Genomic DNA, 21,837 nt, shown 5'->3' on the forward strand with positions numbered 1-21,837 from the left:
CATTTCAGGTTAATACTAAGCTGCCAATGCAGTAAGATAGATTTTTTTTTCTTAAAAATGTTTGTTGTGGTTTTTTTTTTTTGAGAGAGAGAGAGAGAGAGTGTATGAGCGCAAGTGGGGGGAGGGGCAGAGAGAGAGAATCCCAAGCAGGCTCCGCACAGTCAGCACAGAGCCCCACGTGGGACTCGAACTCACAAACCATGAGATCATGACCTGAGCAGAAGCCAAGAGTCGGCTGCTTAACTGACTGAGCCACCAAGGCACCCTGCAGTAAGATATTTTTAAAAGTAGAGGTATCAGAATTGGAAATGAAGAGACAAAACTTTTCTTATTTGAGGACTACATGACTGTCTCCATAAAAATGTTATAAAATCTATAGGCAAACTATTAGACCTAGCAAGAGAATTATGTAGGATTGTTAGACAGAAACAGTTTATAGAAATCAATAGCAAGTATATAGATCAGTAGTGACTAATTTACTCATTTAACTTAAAAAAAAAAAAAAAAGTGGGGGGTGCCTGGGTGGCTCAGTTGGTTAAGCAGCCAACTTCGGCTCAGGTCATGATCTCGCAGTCTGTGAGTTCGAGCCCCGCGTCGGGCTCTGTGCTGACAGCCTGGAGCCTGTTTCAGATTCTGTGTCTCCCTCTCTCTGACCCTCCCCCGTTCATGCTCTGTCTCTGTCTCAAAAATAAATAAACGTTAAAAAAAAAATTTAAAAAAAAAGTTATTCCTATAGCAAAAGAACAAAAAACCAAAAAACAACCAAAGAAACAACATAGAAAAAAATGTAACAAGATGTGTAAGACCTTTCAAAGAGAAGATCGTATATAAAAAGAACATTAAAATAGACTTGAATAAGGGAAGATACAGAATGTCCATGGATAGGAAGATAACATTCTTCCTCCAAACTAACATATACACTCAATATACTTCCAATAGAATCCTAACATGATTTTTCAGTGGTACTTGACAGTTTAATCTTAAGCTCACAGAAAAAGCTAGGGACCAAAACAGTCAAACTATTTTGAAGGACAGGTTAGAGGTGAGCAGAGGCTTGCCCTACCAGATAGCAAGATGTGGAAGCTAGGGCACCTACGTGGCTCAGTAGGTGGAGCGTCCGACTCTTGACCTTGGCTCAGGTGATGATCCCAGGGTCGTGGGATCAAGCCCTGCATCAGGCTCTGCACTGAGCATGAAGTCTGGTTAAAATTCTCTCTCCCTCTGTCCCTCTCTCCCGCTTGTGCTCTCTCTCTCTAAAAAACAACAAAAAAAAGATATTAAAGCCATGGTATGGTTGTATGGTGCTCACACAGGGAAGACAGAAAGGACTGGAGGAATAGAGCTACATAAAAATGGAAACTTGATAAATGACAGAAGTAGCATTACAATCAGTGGGGGAAAGTTGGGCCATTCAATAATGTGCCAAGAAGACATCCATATGAAAATAGTAGAGACTTCACACCTAAATGAATAACTTCAAATTGGACTAACAAGCTAAACCGAAAAACAAAATGGTAAAATTTTTATAACACCAGAGAATTTCCTTAGAAAGACAGAATAGCTGCACCTCATAGATTCAATAAAACTCTCACAAAACGGCAACCTATATACACAAAACACCATAATGCTAGGAAGAAAAGCCCCATGTTGGAAAAAGATATTATTAGCCCATTGATCTCTAAAATAATATGTATCTGGAATTTATTATGTTTAATTTTTTTTGTGTTTACTTATTTTTGAGACAGAGAGAAACAGAGCATGAGAGGGGGAGGTGCAGAGAGCAAGGGAGAGGCAGAATCCCAAGAGGCTCCAGGCTCTGAGCTGTCAGCACGGAGCCCGACGTGGGGCTTGAACCCACGAACCATGAGGTCACGACCTGAGCTGAAGTCAGATGCTTAACCAACTGAGCCACCCAGGTGCCCAAGAATGTAAAAATCAATGCAAAAATGCAAATAATTAAAAAGGCAAAAGGGCAAAGGATTCGAATAGCTAATTCCCTTCAGAGGAAACATGGATTATAAACTTAATGAAATAGGCTCAACCGCACCAGAATAAAGGGAAATGAGAATCAAACTCATGAGTTATTTCACATCCATCATGTGGGAATATATGGTAATTCTGGGGGTCTGCAAGAGAGGGTTTCCCCAATGTGAAGCTGGCTTATGCAGCTGGCGGGCTGGTCAAAAGGACTACGTGAGTTGGAGTGGGTGTGGGGATGCCGGGAAGAACTGGAGAACAGAGCAGACAAGAGGCCACGGTGCCGTAGCAGCCTATATCCCAGCCCCTGGATGAAGGGCACCACGGAAGGCAGTCAGCTGGGCTTGAGCCTTCTTTACAATATTCCATCCAAGAGGGTGGTCTCCTGTGTAGAAGCCTCAACAGTGAGAGGCTAGGGGGAGTAGCACACCAGGGCAGGGGCTGAATTGCCAATTAAAGGGTGGAACCAGTAAGAAAAGCACGCATTGTTTGTTACTCTTGTCGAATGCTCGCTTATGCCTGCTGATATCCGTGTCTTTATATACACGTGGCTTAGGTTTTCCGATGCCTGTTTAACTTTTTACCCTTACTTGTTTTTCTCCGAGATGAACTGTAAACCATTTTGTCAAATTCCAAAATAAAATTGCATTGCTTTTCATTGGAAAAAATACCTGCCAAGGCCAGCAGTTAGACAGTATGGGAACATGTGAACGCCTATACACTGCTGGTAGGACTGTGATTTGGTATGAACCCAGTGCAGATCAACTTGGCAATACTTAACAAACTTGAAGAATATCCTGTTGGCCAGTGACCGAAGTTCACGATACATACCTCAAACACTCACACAAGTGCACAAGGAAACATGTCAAGTATTTCATTGCAGCATTGTTTATAAGCGAAAAATTTTAAGTAACTGAAACATGCGTCGACAAGAAAATGGAGAAATTGTGATATACTCAATGAACTACAGCGTTTTTAAATGAATGCTTTAGAGAAACATGTATTCACATGGATACATCTCAACAACATGAATGAGAAAAACAAGTTCCATAAGGTTAATCTACACTATGATACCATTTATATAAAGTTTCAAAAACATGAAGACAATCCTATATATGCATATATATAATAAGCATGTAACACAGTTCATGGTATCATTCCGATAAACAAAATTGAGAGCAGCAGGTACCTCTGTGGGTAAAGGGAAAGGAATGGAATGAGACAGGGCTGCATAGATTTCACTGTAGCCAGAACTTTTTAAAAAGAAGCAAATGTGTGTAAAATATAAGATTGTAAAAGCTGGATGGTGGATACATGGGTATTCACTATATTGTTTTCTATATTTTTTTCTGTATGTTTAAATGCTTCATAATAAAAAGGCACAATACAAATAATAGCAATTTTGTTAATGTTTGCTGATAGACAGCTAGCTAGATGAAAGCGAATAAACACATTAATACATGATGGGGATAACTGTTTCCAAATGTAGGAAGAATATTGATTCCTCCAAGGCTTATATTTACTTAATTCTTAGCTATGTATCAGGCACTGTGAGAAATGGTTTACATGCATTAACTTATTTAATCTCCTCCATCCCCCTTATGGAGATAATGCTTCTCCTATTATCATTTCACAGATTGGAAAACTGAGGCTGGGAATGGAATGTAGAGTCCAAGGTCACATAACTAGTAAGCAGCAGAGCCAGGACATAAACCCATATGTGTCTAAGTCTGAAATCTAGGCACTGTGTCTACTGTGAAAAGTTTCACCTTTATTAAACGAGTCAAGATGAAAAGCCACAGAAATTTACCAAGAGCACAAATGGGAAAGATGCAATTTACTGAAGATTTTTAAAGAATCAGGGTGTAAGGAGGACTAAGTAATTGGCTACACACAATTAAAAGTGAGGCCCAAACCAAACCTGTGTGCATAATGAAAATATGAAGGGAAGAACATATAGCATGAGAGATTAACTACAAAGCTAACATTGGCAAGAAAGCCAATATCCCTTAACCCCAAAAACACAGACAGCCCTTTGATAAGAGTCCTCAAACAGTAGATGGACTTTTCAGGCCTTTTAATCAGTTCCCTTGGGTACATTTCACTGGCCCTTCAAGGCTCACCCTTTCTGACTCACTCAGGCTCTAAACTAAGTTCTCCCCCATCTAAACCCGACTCATCTGGCACTGATGATGGTTTTTTTGTGGTACTTTCTACAGGACCAAGTCATCAACTAATTCAGACCACTTACGTTATGCAAGAAGGAATTGTATCTTATGTTTTAGTTGGCATTATTTGATAACAAGTAACAGCCTCCCAGACGTTAAGAACTAAAGGTGGAAGGCGAGGAACCTCTGTAAGGTTTTAAGGGTATCTTACTGAACCCAAGAGCCCGAAACGTAGACAGGCACAAAACATTGGAACAAAAACTGCGGTTACCAGCAATCAAGGCAGCTGTTCTCGTCATCTTTTTATTCTGGGATTGTACAGTCTTGTCTTTTATTCTTTCTGCTTCACATCCATGTCCCAAATGCAACCTCCCAAGACACCGGTTTCCCTGTTCTAAATTCGCAAATCACCTACTTGGCTCCAATTTGACCAGATGTCCACTCCTTGTCCAATCATCTAAACAACTCCTCCCTGAAGGTGGCAGAAGTAATCCTCAGAAAACAGGTCAAAAGTTGGGCAGCAATCCTAGAAATTACCTGCTACAACATTTCATTTCTGTTGTCTATTAATTGGATGCTTAGACTTTTCTTGGAGAAAATAGGCTGAATTTCTCTGATGGCCTTTTCCAACTTAAGGTTGGAGCCACTGAATGCTAAATTCAATCAAAATGAATCTAAAGATTCTCTGGTTGGTTCCTAGAAATGTTAAAATAGGATAGAATTCTACATCAGGTTGTAATTTCCTTAAGATGACACTTTCTGTGCTTCATTCTTTATTTCCATCCTTTCTGACGGGGCAGTCACTTCACTGACATTGTCCACCAGCAATTTAGATTCTATAGTTCTCTTTTCATATTTTTTTTTCCATTAAAAAAAAAACAACTCCCTCTTTCTGAAGAAGAAAAATCAATGCATGAACTACAAACAATGGAAACCCCCAAGTACTGTCCCCTTCACCACAGAAAAATGTCTTCAGATGTGGAAGGAGAAAAAATTATGAGTTGCTGCTCTAAGCCAGAGGCACTATGATAAATGCTTACATTTTAATCCTCACAACAATCGTATGAGGGATACCATTGTTATCCCCTTTTTGTGGATGATGAAAATTAGGTTTTTTTTTTTAATTTTTTTCAACATTTTTTATTTATTTTTGGACAGAGAGAGACAGAGCATGAACGGGGGAGGGGCAGAGAGAGAGGGAGACACAGAATCGGAAACAGGCTCCAGGCTCCGAGCCATCAGCCCAGAGCCTGTCGCGGGGCTCGAACTCACGGACCGCGAGATCGTGACCTGGCTGAAGTCGGACGCTTAACCGACTGCGCCACCCAGGCGCCCCGAAAATTAGGTTTTAAGAAGGTAAGAAACCTATCTGTTCTCACATATCAAGTAGGTAGCTTAATACGGATTTATAAAAGAAAGAAAGGAATTAAAACCTGGGGAGTGGGGAAAGACTGAAGGAAACCGAGACCTCTCATTCGGCACCCTTTTAATACCGAAAAACTGCATTTAAATATATAATGAAGAAATGATTAAGAATCATGTTACTTAACAGCATATGCAGTTCTTTAAAAATTTCAAATCCAGGGGCACCTGGGTGGCTCAGTTGGTTAAGCGTCTTTACTCTTGGTTTCAGCTCAGGTCACGATCTCATGGTTTGTGGGTTTGAGCCCTGCATCGGGCTCGATGTGCAGAACTTGCTTGGGATTTTCTCTCTCTGCCCCTCCTCTGCTTGTGCTCTCTCTCAAAATAAACTTAAAAAAAAAAAAAATTTCAACTCCAGCTTAGAGGTCACTTAAATTTTTATAGTTAATATTTATTAATATAAAAATGTACCCATTTTATGAGAAACTTCAACAATTTTCTCATTCCTTACTCAGCATCTGCCTCCTTTATTCTCTTTACCATCAAATTTAACAGAATAGCTATGCTTGTCTCCATAGCCTCTTCTCCTGTGCTTTCAACCAGTCTTTTACCCAATACTCTCACCAACTGCTTAAAAAGATCAGCAGGCAACTCCTTATTGCCAAAACCAACGGTCTTTTCCTGCTTTGCATCCAACTTAACCTCTCTACTACATTTTATGTTCATCACCATCATGACACTATCTATGGTTTCTGACAACCTCCCTGATGACTCCTCTTTCTCCCAATTCCTTAAGTCTGACCGTTTTCCAAGGGTTCAGGCTTTAGCTCAAACAGATCCCCATGCAGTGTTCAAACATCTTGGATTTAAATGAGAGCTCTTGCATTTTTCTCTAAGACCCAGGATCCAAAAAGATTAGGAACCACTGGTAAAAATTAAATTCTGAACGCCTCTGCAATCTGACCACCTCCTCCAGCTCTTCCACTCCATTCGTCACAAATCCTCGTCATGTGTAACAAATCACACTGTGCCTTTCCTGACGCCATTTCCTCTGCCTTTCCCCAGATCTCTCCATGCAGAATTCTCCCTCCTCTACATTTCTGGAGCACGTTGCATCCGCTGCTGGTATATATTTATCACAATATATACAAATCTATCCAAAAGACCAAAATCAGTATCTTTGGGTCTTCAACACTTTAGAGAAGGTGATTTCACTTAAAATATCAACCATTTTGTGCTCAGTATCAGACACAAGACTTGCTACTCATTTATGGCAAAAAGTTTTAAACAGAGTATTTGGTGAACCAAATAGCTCTTTTACATTAAAAACATTCTTACCAACTTAATTAAAACTAAAAACCAAACGGTTACTAATAGGGTTAAAGCCAAATGCTATTAGTAATAATAACCACAAATTTCAAGCAATATTGAATACAAGATTTTTAATAAAACAAAAATTTTGAGATCAAAGATGCTTGCTCTATTTAAGTGATTCTAACCCAGGAGTGTTTATCAGAACCACTTACGGAGCTATTACAAAATACATATATAGTCTCCATCCCCAGAAATGTAGATTTAGGTAAAAAATGCAGCAAGACCTGTGGACGTTTTAAAATGCTCCCAGCATTTTCTGATGCAATACTGGCTAAAAATGATTTTCTATGAAGTATGTTTGACATGCCTTCAACTTATGAGTACACGTATTTTTACTATTTAAGTATTTCCACTATTTTGAAGTATCTTAAGCATTTTCACTATTTTGCCCAATGTTACTTACAGGGCACCTGACTTTTGCAACGTATTCCTTTAAAGCTTTATGTGCTTTTTGGTTAATTGCATTACTTCTCAAAGTCATTAAGTCTCAAAATACAGAAAATAAAATTTTCTTGTGATATTTTCTTTAAGTTGAGGTATACAGAGTACAGACATCTACCCGACTAGGTGACTACGTTCTGATAGTTCTGATAAAGAGGAATTATTTGCATGTAAATATACTGAATATGCACCCTCTAGGCCTTCACGAAAATAAAGCAATTGATGAAATACCTACTAAAGAGTATACTTGCACTAAGAAATATACTCTTACACAATACTAAGATTCTAGAACTAGAAAAAAATAGATCAATATATTCAGCACTTTTAAATACAAAAATAGAAATATTTGAAATGACCTAGGCTGAGGCTGAACACTGACTCTTTTGCTAGGTAAAGAGCCACAGCTCACAGACATATTCCTAGTGGGCACTCTTTAAAATCTAAAAGTGTAAATAATTTTTAGGACTACTTAACGTTCTTCATTGTATTCATGCTCCAAGAACTGATAAAATATGCTTGGAAACTCATGGATCAAAAGCACTCTATAAACTTACTGTAAAATTTCAATATTATTTAAAAACATCTCTACTATCACACTCTAGAAAGATTTTTAATCCCCTGACTTAATAGGTATTTTGCTCAAGTGAGCAACCTTCTCACATAATCCTTTTCACACATCTTCAGTAATAAAAAAACTTCTAAAAATTAACTGGAGTTTAAAGATTCAAATTATGATCCTTGTAACTTCAAAATAATTGTACATTCCATTAATTTCTATAATTCAAGTAATAATGCCTATTTCACATCACAAGCTTAAGTCTCACATTTAGGAAAGAAAACTCTGCCTGTGTTTCTGTGTATCTAGAGTTGTCCTATGCATTCAAAGATATTATTGACAGTGTCAGACTGGGCCTGGAAAACAATGGAAATCTTAATCTTCACCCCCACTGGAAACACGTGGAAAGTAACTGGATTTTTCATTTAAAAATATCCAAAATACAGTCATATTGTTAACTTTTCCTTTCCTTTTCACTCTGCCCTTATCATGATTAGACCTACACAAACTCAAAACATAACTTTTTCAACTAACTCGTGCCACGGTTACCAAAGTATGTCTTACGTTATCATTTTCAAGAATCTTCATGTAAACTCACATTTTTAATGAATCAAAATATTCTGCACTGCTTTTAACTGCGGAAATAAAAACAAGGTTTGCAAAATGGGATTATTACAATTAATGTGAATCAATGTGGACTTAGAATTAAAAGATTTTTTTTCAAAAGTTTTATTTAATGAGCTCATTTTCAGGAGAAAATCAGTCATCTGCTAGTGCCTCTACTCCTCCCTTTTCAAGTAAATATCCGTTCTCCCAATAATTTCAGTGTCTGAGATCAAGAATCTGTGAAAAAAGGTGAAGAAAAATGAACCATACAGATTTTTCTTACCCCATACCACTGCAAATATTTTAAATGCATAGGAATACAACAAACTCAAAAGAAAAAAAATAGTGTTTTATTAACTACCACACTGTTATAATACACTTTAAACGTACAATAAGGTAGCCTTTAAGTTTGAGGTGGTCTTAAGAATAACAAATGAACAGAATTCCAAATTTTGAAATAGGTGAACTGCTGCAGTTATAGGTATACATTTAGGAAAATTGTATAGCTCTTACAAGACCAGCAATGAAACTTTATTTTGTACATTTTTTAATAATTGAAAATATAAACAATAATTAAAAAATAAAAAGAAAATACAGCATAATAAAAAACATACATTTCTCAATTAAATGTACTGGATACATATAAATTTTAAGGGAAGAAGCAAAAAAGGAAAATGGTTGATATTTAAGTGCAGACTGACTACCTAGACAAAAAAAAAAAAAAAAAAAGAGACTTAAAAAAATATCATAAACCTCTAGTTTTCTATGACTAATATCCATATGGTTGGAGTATCGTCACTATGGAAGTGATTTTATGTTTGCATATGTTATACTTTACTGGTAATTTACATGATGGCTTTTAAGGCCCTGGCAGACATATGGTTTTTGGAAACAAGATTGGATTGAAAAAAAAAAAAAATCAAAAAAAAAAAAAAAATCACTGCTAAGACGCAATACACCTTATTTTTTTTGGTCCTCCAATATTCAAGAAAAGGGATAATTCACTTTAACATTTTCTTACCACCCAAATGCCTCAACCTATACATTTTAAACTTTTTTTTTAAACATTGGTTATATTGCCCAACTTCGTTATTGAAAGAATATTAACAAGACATTATTTTGGCAAATTAAATCTTAAACATGGCTTTTCAACAGGATTTTAAAAGGTGACTATCCCTAGAGTTCCATGTTAAAATGTAGTTTTCAAAATCTTACAAGAGTAATGCTTAAAATATTGTACATAGTTAACCTAATTAAAATAATTAGCTTCAAAATGACAAATTGATAAGCTAAGTAAAGCCTACACTATGTAACATTTGCTTGGAAACTTGATTTGTCAGTTATGCATAATAAAAATTCCAGTCATCAAGAAAATTACAAAAATTTTTTTATCATAACATGATTTCTTTCACCCACCAACTTTTTTTTTATCTTACAATAGATAAATACCAACATGTTCTCATTTTTACACTAAACCACACAGGATTGATGCATTTGGTTAGACTACCATTCGCATTGTTAAATTCAATTTTCTCTTTATATAACTTGGTAAAATTTCATTTCTTCTAGATTCCAAAAGTACCTACAAAACCCATGCAATTTTACCATTTTTAATATACTATGGAATATCATACAAAGTAAGGCATTTCAGTGTCATGTATAACCAAGTTACTGTCAATCCAAAAATTTTTGCACATCAATAAAAAGATATCTAAGAACTTAGGAACAATATTCTTCTCACTACTGTATAAAAATAACCACAATGAATAAGTATTTGTGTAATATTTACTCCATTGTCTCGTTTCCAGAAACTGTGACAAGCTGTAAAGGTATTTCAGTGTTGGTAAGGATATCCTGATTGCTGGTGGTGGAAGTATTAACAGTTCCTATCCCTGAAACAGAACCTTGTTGAATATTTGCAAGGATAAGTGTTGTTCCTCCTGCAGTAATCAAAGCATCGTCTCGTGCAGCTTCCACAGATGCCAGCACTGTACTGCTAGAGTGAATACCTTTTTTATTCTGATGTGTTTTAATATGTTTGGCAAGGTGGTCACTTCTCATAAAGCGTTTTGAACATTCTGGACAAACAAATTTCTTCTCACCTGTTAAAAAGAAATTAGGTTACTTAGTTTTTTAAATTCAACATGAATAGACTGATCATCTGCTGAGAAAGAAAATAAGCCAACACTGACAGAGACAGGAAGCAGAGTTCAGTTCCATTAAAAGCGTATTCGTTTCGTGAGCTGTCCTTGCAAGATTTCTCACATAGAGTACTCTTCCCTCAAAATAAATCTGTCCTTTTTACTTCTGAATGAAAAGTGATCTTCGAACTTATAGACTGATGTTTGGATACGACTTGAATACCTCAGCTATGCCAATAGTTTGTTTTGAAACATCTGTTAGAAGACACCGTACAGCTAAAAAATGACCATCTGCAAAGAGCACACTGTTTTAAGCTATATTTAAGGTATTATTAGCATGTCATATCCACGATACTAAACCTTTTAAATGTGAATTCAAGGAACTACACAGGGTACTTAAGATTAAAGCAAAAACATAGCCTGTGCTCCAATAAGACTGATAATCCCAGGAATAATGGAGATGGCTAGCTGATGTGATTTTAGCTGGAATAGTCAAGAGCAAGCCTGATATACCATCATGTTATAGTTAATTCAAGACCCTGATGCCTAACTTTATTTCCCCAGTATGAATAAAATCCTTTTTTTAAATACAAAAGACTGACTGAACTTCTATTATGTTGAAGACAACTACAAAAGAGAATTACTGGAGGAAAAGGCAAAAGGCAAATCTAAAAGGAATCCAGAGAGAAATCAAGTAGTAAACAAATCTTGTATTTTGTGATTCTCTTCAAAATTCTTACCTATCTCTTATTTCAGCACCTCCACCTTAAGTAGGTCCTCATCAGACCTCACGCCTGAACTATGCTGCAGTGACACCCTAAGTCATTCCCCCCTCTCCTATCCAGTCAGTCAATGGCAGACAAATCTTCCTTAAATACCAAATCGTATCAGTGTGAAACTTCACCATGACACTAAGTGGTACGGAAATATAAGAATAACTTGCAGATTATGAAATAGATTCTCTACTGCCTAACTTAAAAGGACCTCCATAACATAGCTCTATCCTACTTAACAGAAATGTGCTATATAGAATCTCACCTTCACTCATGGCAAATGGTCTCTCACCTCTTCTATTCACATATCATTCTATTCTTCTGGGAAGGTATTTCCCAAAATTTCTTTTGGAATTAATCCTGAGAGATGCTCCATGGAAAATGGCACAACAGTCAAAGGAGGCTGGGAAATGCTACACATACTACATCTCCCAACTTAAGAGATGCACAGTCTTCTTAATGTTCAATTAATGGTCCTAAGAGGTGTTGCCTTGAAGGTAGCTGGACTAAACCCTGTTTAACTCAGTGTTTCTCACATTTATTTGATCACAGACTTTTTTGTCCCCTTTTATGTTATTCCTTTTTATATCCTGATCAAATTCCACAGAGGAAAATTCTGTTACCAGGCCACTTTAAGGTCCCAGCCCACTGCCCAACAATGTCTTACTATCCCATGCAACACTGATCTCTGTCTCTAAGTACACTCGATCTATTTTCTTATTTTGTTTGCTGCAGCTTGAAACAGGTTAAACTCATCTGTCTAACCTGACAAATAAGACAGAAAATAAGTAGCACATGTAATATGTATACTACCAAATACTTCACAGGTTATTTTATATATTTAAAGACAATGTAGAAGGTGTGAAAGTAGAGTGAGAGACAGCTTATTTGCTTACTCTAACAGAGAACCTGGATTTGAATCCAGATCCAGAACCAACACTTTCATTTCACAATAAGCTTTATTGTGACTATAAATATATATTTTTCAATTCTTCAGTGTTGAGCATAGACTGATGAACACCTTGACCATTATATGGTAGCAGGAGAAAACTCTAAGATACATTAAGTTAGGATTTAGTTGGAGTCACTCCTAGGCTCATTTCATGTAACAACCCCACAATACCATGAAAAACAATCAAACAGAAGAGTTCTTCCATCAATAATGCCCTGGTTATTCCTCATTGAAATATTTTTGCTTACCTCACAGATACTAAAACAAGAAAAGGTAAAATACTTCAATTTATCAGAAAAAAAAATTATTCTTTAGCATGTTGAAGAAAAATAAAGACAGATCAAGAGTAAAAGCAGACAACTAATTTAAAAGGTTAACATAATAAACAAGAATTGCATAAATGTGGCTTAAGACATTAAACAACGTTACAACAAAACAAAAAAAGCTAACTATATAAAAAAAAAGGCTAACCAAAGTCTGCATAAAATAAAATGTTATTTTACAAGATAAACCATATTGGCTTATTTGGAATTACTGTTCTTAAATTGGTATTACTGAAGATAAAAATTGAATGTAACTAGTCATATTTTAAAAGATTCAGATCAGTAAGATGGGGGGGGGGGGGACTTCAAGATACTATGCCCTATAAGTCATTTTTTTTTTCAGTGAAAAGTAAATATTAGTAACCTGTATGTGTTCTTCTGTGCCTCTGTAATTCATCACTTCGAGTAAATCTTTTACCACAGAACATCCAGTTACAAACAAAAGGACGCTCCCCAGAATGCCAACGCAGATGAGCTCTCAGATGTGAGGTCTTCCCATAGACTTTACCACATCCTGGTATATGACAAATGTGTTGCTTCTTTTTTCCAAGATTGGTACCTCTAAAAAACACACAGAGAATAATATATACTTCTATGGAAATATTCAAGTAAACATTACTACTTCTATATTCCCAAGCTGAATTTCAAATCGAAGACGTTAACGCCATGAGGTCAATCAGAAACCAAGACCATTTAAGATCAATTTAAATTTTTAAAAATGTGTGTGTGTGTGTGTATATATATATGTGTGTGTATATATATATATATATATATGTATACATATACACACACATATATATATCTCTAACATGTAATATCACATTATTAATTTTACTTCAGATTTAATGTGATTGCTGTCCAAATGTAAACATGCTCAAGAATTATATAATTTAAAAGGACATTTCACAAAGAAAGATTGTACAAATAAAGCTACTTAAGTATTCTGTCAGAACCATTCACAAATTCAATGCATAGGCCCAATCCATGTCCTAGTGGTATAAGAAACTAAATAGTCTCTTCAAAGTCACAATGTCAGCTAATTTAAAAATTAAATAAACCAAGAAATGACTACATAACCAATCACAGGTACAATAAAAACGATAGGCACCTTAAGCAGACTTTAAATTAACATGACTTAAGCATATTTATTCCTTTATTTGTATAGCCACACCCTGAATATACACGGAGACTTGGGAGAAAATCGTAAAAAAAAAAAATCTAGACAAAGCTACTGTCATAGCTCCCTTAGCACTACAGAAAATAAATATAAATCAAAATTATCTTTACAGTTAAAATTCCTTTCATATTAACCATGCAAAGATACCCCAAATTACACATCAGAGATATAATAAAATACAGTTTCTCCACAGCATAAAATTTGACATTTGTTACATTTCAGTATTTGATACCAAGAACAGGGTTTGGGAGATATGTGCTTAGATGAATGAACACAGGTATTTTAGCCTAAGCAAGAAGAAAACTTTCTTGATTCCAGAACTGATATTCAAATAGTATTAAACACTATAGAAAGTGTTATTTCCCAGGCTTTAAAAAAAAAAAAAAAAAAAAATTGGGCTGGTTACTAAATAAAAATGAGTTTATAAAAAATATGACACTTTAGACTCACTGTCAAAATCATATAAACTCTGCAATGTTTCCGAGATTACAAAAAGGTACATTTAAGACCCCCCCGCCCCGACTTCCCCTCCTCCCCCAATCTCATAGTCTAGGTATATAGCCTGTAAACTGTCCATAAGCCTGAAAATCCTCCTTTATATATTATACCTAGCGTTTTTCAATTTTTACTGGAAAAATGCATATTTCCCCACATTTATATTTTAATGTACTCACACTCAGTAGCATGTGAAATTGCCATAGGACAAACAGTGCTAAACGGTGCAGTGCTGGCTGTTAGATGCCATAGGTGTTCTGAACAGGGAGACATCAATGTGGGCTCCAGTAGTTAGAGAAGGCTTCGTGGAAGAGGTGGGTAGGATTTAGATAGAAAGGAGGGAAGGCATTCCAGGCAGAGGAATAGCATAAGTAAAGACAAGGAGGAGTCATGCTGTTGTCTTAAGGGCAAGGACGTCATAATCTAACACAATTCTAGTTTCTGCTCCAGTCCACCCCCAATTTCTATAACTCTCTTCCAAGAGCTGAGTTGAGTGAAACAGGTTTTTCTGGCTCACCTGCAATGCCAAAGTATTAACCAAAGCCAATATTTCATTTAATTTAGTTTTTAAAATTTATTTTATTCTTACACAGCCCTAAGAAAAAAGAGTAATGTTTGTGGTTATTGGTGTACAAACCAATTTCACATATTGTGTTCACCATAGCAATTTCACAGAGAACCCAATTCAGTTCACTCTTGTACTCATGACTTCTTGCCTCTATGCTAAGTGTACCACTCAGGTGAATCCATGTGCTTTTATAAACTCAAAAGTGCTAAATACTTTACTAACTAAACAAAATTTAGCTTGAGAGCACTAACAAAGCACAAGATTGTAACAAATTACAGCAACAAATCTGGGTTCTCAAAGAACCAAAGAGCTCGAGAGAGGTATTTTCAATTGAATTTTAAGAAAATGAGAAATACTATTTGAAAATGGGACAGGCATCTGGGGGGGGGGGGGGGGGGGATGGGGACAGGATGCACACAAATATATCTAATTTAAGGGAAAAGCCTAACACCCGGGTCCAAATTTCTATTTAAAAAGGAAATTTTATTCAAGATAAGATCTAGATATGTTAGATATGGATTTATGACACGTGATGTGAAGGAAAAGAACTTTCTCAACAAATAAATATAAAGGTAATAATAAAAGATTTAGTCGTAAGTTTTCTTCTTGATTTACGTAATCAAACCACTAACACCTATACCACCTAGAAAAAACAAACAACTTTGAGTTTCTATTCCTAATTGCCTAAACTTGTTCTCAATAGTTTAGCAATGCCAAGACAGAGTGACACAATAAATAATGCTAAATTCTCAGTATGGGAATTAAGAAAAGTGAAGTAAATCAAGTACTTTCTTTTGCTTGGAATGGAAGAAATGAGACACCAACTGAAATTGCTGACAGATTTTGCAAAATAACTTAATTTTTAAAATATGGACTGATGTTTAATCCACACAAACCCCACATAACAATAATGCTTTTAGAATTTATTCTACTTTATTAAAATTACCTGCCTCTTCCACTAGAGTAAAAAGTTTCTGAGGGCTGGTTCTGCTTAATAAATATTGGTTAAATGCCCAGATGAATACAATTTTTAAATATTTAACTATATTTTACACCTTGCTCAAGAAGGTAAACAAAATTTTGTTCTCTGAATATTCCACTTGATATATGTGTATTTTTAATAGCTGAGGGAAAAAAGGCCAATATTCTAAAATGTTTGAAGTACTGCCCACCTCACCTTTGCAGAACCCTTTAGAATGCTCTGGATTTACTATATGCTATGCTTCTATTAATTAGATGCAACAACTGTCAATGATACAATTTTGCCTGTCATGTATATATCAGTTGAAGTTTGTTCAAATGAGCTCTAAGAAACAATAGTTTTTTTTCGTAAGAACTTCCATTTTGATTGTTTAGAATAATTTTAAAAAATGAACTCACAAAAGTTCTAGAAAAAATAAGTCTTTTTTTTAAGGTATTTCATAAAGACTGATTCACTAAAACTTTTGTGCATAAAACAAAGTTTGCAAAGTTTTAAGTGGTAGAACTCTTCTTTTACTTGTATAACAATGCATTATACAAACCACTGACAAAGTTGAAAGGCAATGTAAAACTAGGAAAAAATATCTGCACATATGATGGTTAAACACACGAATTAACAGATTCACAAAAGACAATTCACAAAAGAAATCTTAAAATGGTAAAATAACACACCAAAAAATGTTCAATCTCACAATGTAACAAAAAATATACTAAATGAAATAATAATGAGGAATTATTTTTCATATCAGACTTCAAAAGGTATTAAAAAAATGATGAAATCCAGTGTTGGCAAGGGTGTGGGAAAGCAGATACTTTCATACACCACTGGTAGGAGTATAACTTGAAACAGACAGAAAAGCAGACAATTCCCTTGGATCCAACAATTTCACTTCTGCCAACTTACAGTGATGAAGTAATCAGACAAAGGTGCAAAAATGTATGTGTAAGATTAGAATGACAGCAATAAACTCTCAAAAAAGATGTTAAATTCTTACGTATCCACACAACAATATTAACAGCCATTAAAAACTTGATGTAGACTCTATACAGACTTGGAAATATGGTCACAAAAATTTTCAAAATAAGAGCAGACATGTAAACAGTGAGAATGATTCCACTTTAAAAGATATGTAAAGTCTGAAAGGATATATACAAAAATGTTATAATGGTTATCTTGACATGGGGTAGAAGTTTGGTATTGTTTTAATATTCTTCTAGATTTCTGAATTTTTATGAGCACATATTAGTTTAATAAATACAAATCTAAAGGAAGTTCATTTTCAAGAAAATGCGTTAAGTAAAATATAGGCCAGATCTTGACCCTCAATTAGATTGGACTTTCACGAACAAATTTATCTTTAAAGTTCCTCTAAAAAGGAGAGTAAATTTCAGAGAAGTTATTGTCTAACCAAACTTAAATTGGCCAAAACATGTCAAAGAATAAATAATATTTCAAACAAATAATTACCCAGTAAACAAAAATACCTAAGGATCTGATATAGAAGCAAATCCACTCAAGAGGTAGTAAGTACAGTTTAGTGGTTAATGGTCTGGAGTAAGAAACTGGGTCTAAATCCCAGTTGCATGTTGCTCTTAAGAATCATTCAACCTCTCTGTGCCTCATTTATAAGACTTTCTAACATCTAAAACTCAGTAAGCCCTCAATGTTAGCAGTTATTAGTCATTGTTACCATCATTGTGAATGGGCTGGCCAATGTACAAATCAACTAATGACACCAACTCGAAGGCAGATAGGCTCTATTTCTATTAGCTTAAACTCATTAACTGTGTTAATAGTATATTTTGTCTATTTATGGCATATTTCTGAGAGAGATGTGTTAAGGCTTTTCACTATGACTAGGGATTTGATTAGTATGTCATTAAGAGTCGTATCAGTTTCTGCTCTCTATATATTTCAATGTTATGGGGGGAAAGTATCATAACTATTAAATCTCCTTTGGTGAAAACTTCGTATTATTAAGAAACCTACCCCTATTTAACCATGTGATGATTTTCACCCTGATCCTTCGTTGTCTGACAGTAACACTGCTATCCAAGTTTTCTTGTTAACATTTGCCTAATAATCTTTTTCCACCCCTTCAACATTCCTGTGCCAATTTATCTGAGATGCTCCCTATAATTAACATAAGGCTGGATTTTGTTTTTAAAATACAATCTGAGTTTCAAGGTCTTAATTATTAAGCTTAATCCATCCACATTTAATATAATCAGTGATCTGAGTTTTTCCTGTCATGTTATTCTGCCTTAACATTTATTTTTTTAAAGTACAGAATTAAAATACTACAGTTCCACTTTCTTAAAAAATTCCATCATTAAGGCTTATTATTCATTTCTGTTGAAAATAGAAAATGTTTATGCTTATCAACTATTTCTGAACTTATTTTTATATAACTGCTATTCTCAAGCTAAAAATCAACTCTTTATCTGTATTTAGGCAAATCTCATTGCTGGTTTGCAAATAGGCTAATTTCTCATATGGGCCTGTTAAATGGCATCTGTTACATTTCTTTTTAAGGCAAATTAAGTAACTTTAGTTTTAAAAAAGGCACTTCGATCTGAAAATTCTATCTTACATATTTTGTCCCCTAACTTTTTCTACCACACTCATACAGACATACACACAAAATGATCATGTAATGAGAAATTTCCCATAATTAAGTGATACCGCATGCAGTATTTCAAAAATTAGGGTGATGATATTAGCAGTGTTAAAAAAAAAAAAAAAAGAGTATGTTTCATGTGTGCATACCTCCCACCACCTTCTTTACAGTTGGGACAGGTGCAAGCTACCCTTCGAAGTCTTTTTCCTTCTTGATGTTGTTGGTCCCCTTCTTCATCTACCACCTGCACTCTTAAGTGTGTTAGATCATTGGTATTCAATGTAGAATCACCACTGAGCTGCCACTCTTCAGGATCAGGTTCTTCTTCCTTGATCCTAATATCTAAAGAAAAAAGCAAATACAGATGAGAAGCAGCCCACTGGCCCAAAAAGCATGAGATGTGAGCCTCTCTAAGGTAAAGTGAATACTATGTAAAAGTCAAAAATCATGTCTATGGAACATAACCATTGGTCCTAAACATAATCATTGGTTCTCATTTCTATCTTACTCTAAATATCAAAGAATTCAGCCAAAAAGAGAATAAAGCGAGCATGAGAGCTTGCTTTTTAAAAGATTTATTAAGAAAAGTAATTTTCATATGTGGAATTTAAGATACAAAACAGATGAACATAAGGGAAGGGAAGCAAAGATAATGTAAAAACAGGGTGGGGGACAAAACATAAGAGACTCTTAAATACAGGGAACAAACAGGGTTGCTGGAGGGGCTGTGGGTGGGGGGATGGGTTAAATGGGTAAGGGGCATTAAAAGGAGGACACTTGTAGTACTAGGTGTTATACACAGGGGATGAATCACTGGAATCTACTCCTGAAATGATTATTACACTACATATGCTAACTAACTTGGATGTAAATTAGAAAGAAAGAAAGAAAGAAAGAAAGAAAGAAAGAAAGAAAGAAAGAAAGAAAGAAAGACATTTTTTTTTAAGCAAGCTAAGGCTAAATCACAAGCAATCTGAAACTTCAATTATATACTCGTTCAGCTAATCAATAAATCCAACAGTCAATTCAGATTGGAGCAAATTCTAAAACCCTTCACAGCCTATATCAATCGTTCCTATCAATAGGTACTATGGGAATGCAAAAGAAGGGATCATTCACTTGAAACTGTTACTCACAAATCTAACCTTTAAATTAAGTCATCATTACTAAAATATCTATAATGGCCACAATGTCACTATGGAAGGAGACAGAAATATGAGAGACAGTTTCTATTTTCAAGGAGTTTTATTACAAACCAGATTGGGAAACAAAATGAGGAGGCAATGGTAAGGAAGAATGAACATGGCAGGAAGTTGTGTCATTTTCTCAGCAGAGCCAAACATCTTTATATCGATAGTGATACAATATCATTTTCTACATGAAAACGAAGAGGTTTTTCATCTCAGAAAACTTTTTTAAAGAAACAATACAGGATTTAAAACAAACACTGAATATAACCATCTTTGGTAAAGCAAATTCTCACAGATTTTTATTCTGATTTATGTAGTAAACTAAAAATCTTAATGGAAAATTATTATTTTAAATCCAAAATTAGTCACTAATAACTGGGGCAAAAATAGCTTTAAAAAAATCAAATGTGTCTTGTAACTGCTGAATTTAAACTAATGAAAACTAGAATGTATAACCAACAACCAAGAAAAACACCTCAAACAGTGTAAAACTAGTTTATTTTATCAGGATAACCACAACAAAGTATCGGGGGGAAAGTAGGAAGAAAGGGAAGCATGGCATGGGCAACAGGGTACAGAGCAGTGCCATTCACCAAAATAGGAAATACCGGAGAAAGACCAAGTAGAATTAAAGAAGGACAGTTAATGAGTTCAAGGTTCAAGACCATGGAGTCTGAACGAGTACAGAAGCAGGACCTATACCTTTGGAGCTCAAAATAGAGGCAAGTGCTGGAGATACAGAAATTATCGGTATATATACAGTGATGGGAGTCTTTCCAAAGAAGTAGGTTAGATCACTCCACGACTATAAAGAGGATGAGAAAAGAAAGTAGCCAGTGAGGAATACAAACATTTAGGGAACAGGCAAAAGAGGAGGAACCTGCAAAGGTAATTAGTATCCAGGAAAATGTGCTACATCAATGAAAGAATGTGTTTCAAGAAAGAAAGGAAGTGGTCAACATCAAATACTGCAAATAAGTTAAGAAAGAAACTAAGAAAGTGGGCAAGAAGTGAGAATGTGTTTAATAACAAGAACAGACAAGTTTTTCAAGAAGTCTGGTTTAAGAGAGAGACAAAAATATGGCAATAGACGCTTGAGAGGACCAAAGAGGATAATTAAGGGGAGGGAGTGTTTTGTTTTATTTTTAAAGACACAAAAAACTTGAACATGTTTAAATGCTTATGAGAAAGATCTATTACAGAGAGACTGGTTGAAAATACAGGATTTTGAAACCCCTAAAAAGTGAGGAGGGGATGATGACCCATAGACCCTACAAGTTCAGCTGATGGAGCACAGCCACAACTCCCTCTATTACATGAGGTAAGAAAAGATACAAGCACATTCGTTCATACCATAAGTAATTAGCTGCTATGTGCTGTGAACAATGCTAGACTCCAGATGCAGAGAGAATTCGATGGCTAGAAATTGAAGGAAAATTGGTTTCTATTTCCTCAGTGAAAAGATGAAGAATTACACTATATATAAAATTCCTCCAAATACACAACATAAATGTGTATTGACTTCTGTTCCTTTATAATCTGATGCCCATCTGTATCACTATGACCAGATACATAAGTACTTGCACAAATATTGCATAATACTAGCTTTGTAAGTTAAAGAAAAGACATAGTACATGGATACCACATATCCAGAGTAGAGTAAGTTTGAAGTCCACACATGAGGCAGTTTATCAGATGTTTTTAAAGCTGCTCATCTTACATTATTTGTGATGAGGCAGCAGGTAAAAAGGAGGACAAAATACTAATATCAAGGATGGATAAAGCAGTCTAGACAGACAGAAGACTTGAAGACACCAAAGAGAAGAAAAAAACAGCAATTGATGAGAGAGGGCAAGAATGAAATGCAACTTAACTGAGGGAATGAAGATATTATATAGCACGTTCCTGCCCCCCATTGCTAGTTCTCTTACTGGAACCTACAAAATACGTTTAAACATTGTGTCGTGGACATAAATACTCACAATTTAGTGTCCTTTCTTACTGAATCTGAATACAGCACAAGCAAAAATACTTCACATGTAAATTGAACCCATCTTGTCCACCAACCAACCTTCTCCTGGCATCTCCTTTAGTTGACAGCATTACAAGTCACCTAATTTTTCGGACTATCA

The 21,837-nt window shown here is 35.3% G+C and overlaps 1 protein-coding gene across 1 annotated transcript in view; it reads right to left on the reverse strand.

The window, feature by feature from the left end:
* Positions 1–8,812: 8,812 nt before the first annotated feature.
* SP3 (Sp3 transcription factor) overlaps positions 8,813–21,837 on the reverse strand; it is a 57,946-nt gene continuing 44,921 nt past the window's right edge. Inside the window, exons 5-7 of the mRNA XM_042949167.1 lie at positions 18,665–18,857; positions 13,038–13,234; positions 8,813–10,586 (exon numbers count right to left, since the gene is read on the reverse strand). Of these exons, the coding sequence (XP_042805101.1) occupies positions 10,270–10,586; positions 13,038–13,234; positions 18,665–18,857 (707 nt within the window). The 3' untranslated portion in view covers positions 8,813–10,269. The remainder of the gene's footprint in view (positions 10,587–13,037; positions 13,235–18,664; positions 18,858–21,837) is intronic.

The sequence above is a fragment of the Panthera leo genome, chromosome C1, assembly GCF_018350215.1.
Source record: "Panthera leo isolate Ple1 chromosome C1, P.leo_Ple1_pat1.1, whole genome shotgun sequence".
NCBI lineage: Eukaryota > Metazoa > Chordata > Mammalia > Carnivora > Felidae > Panthera > Panthera leo.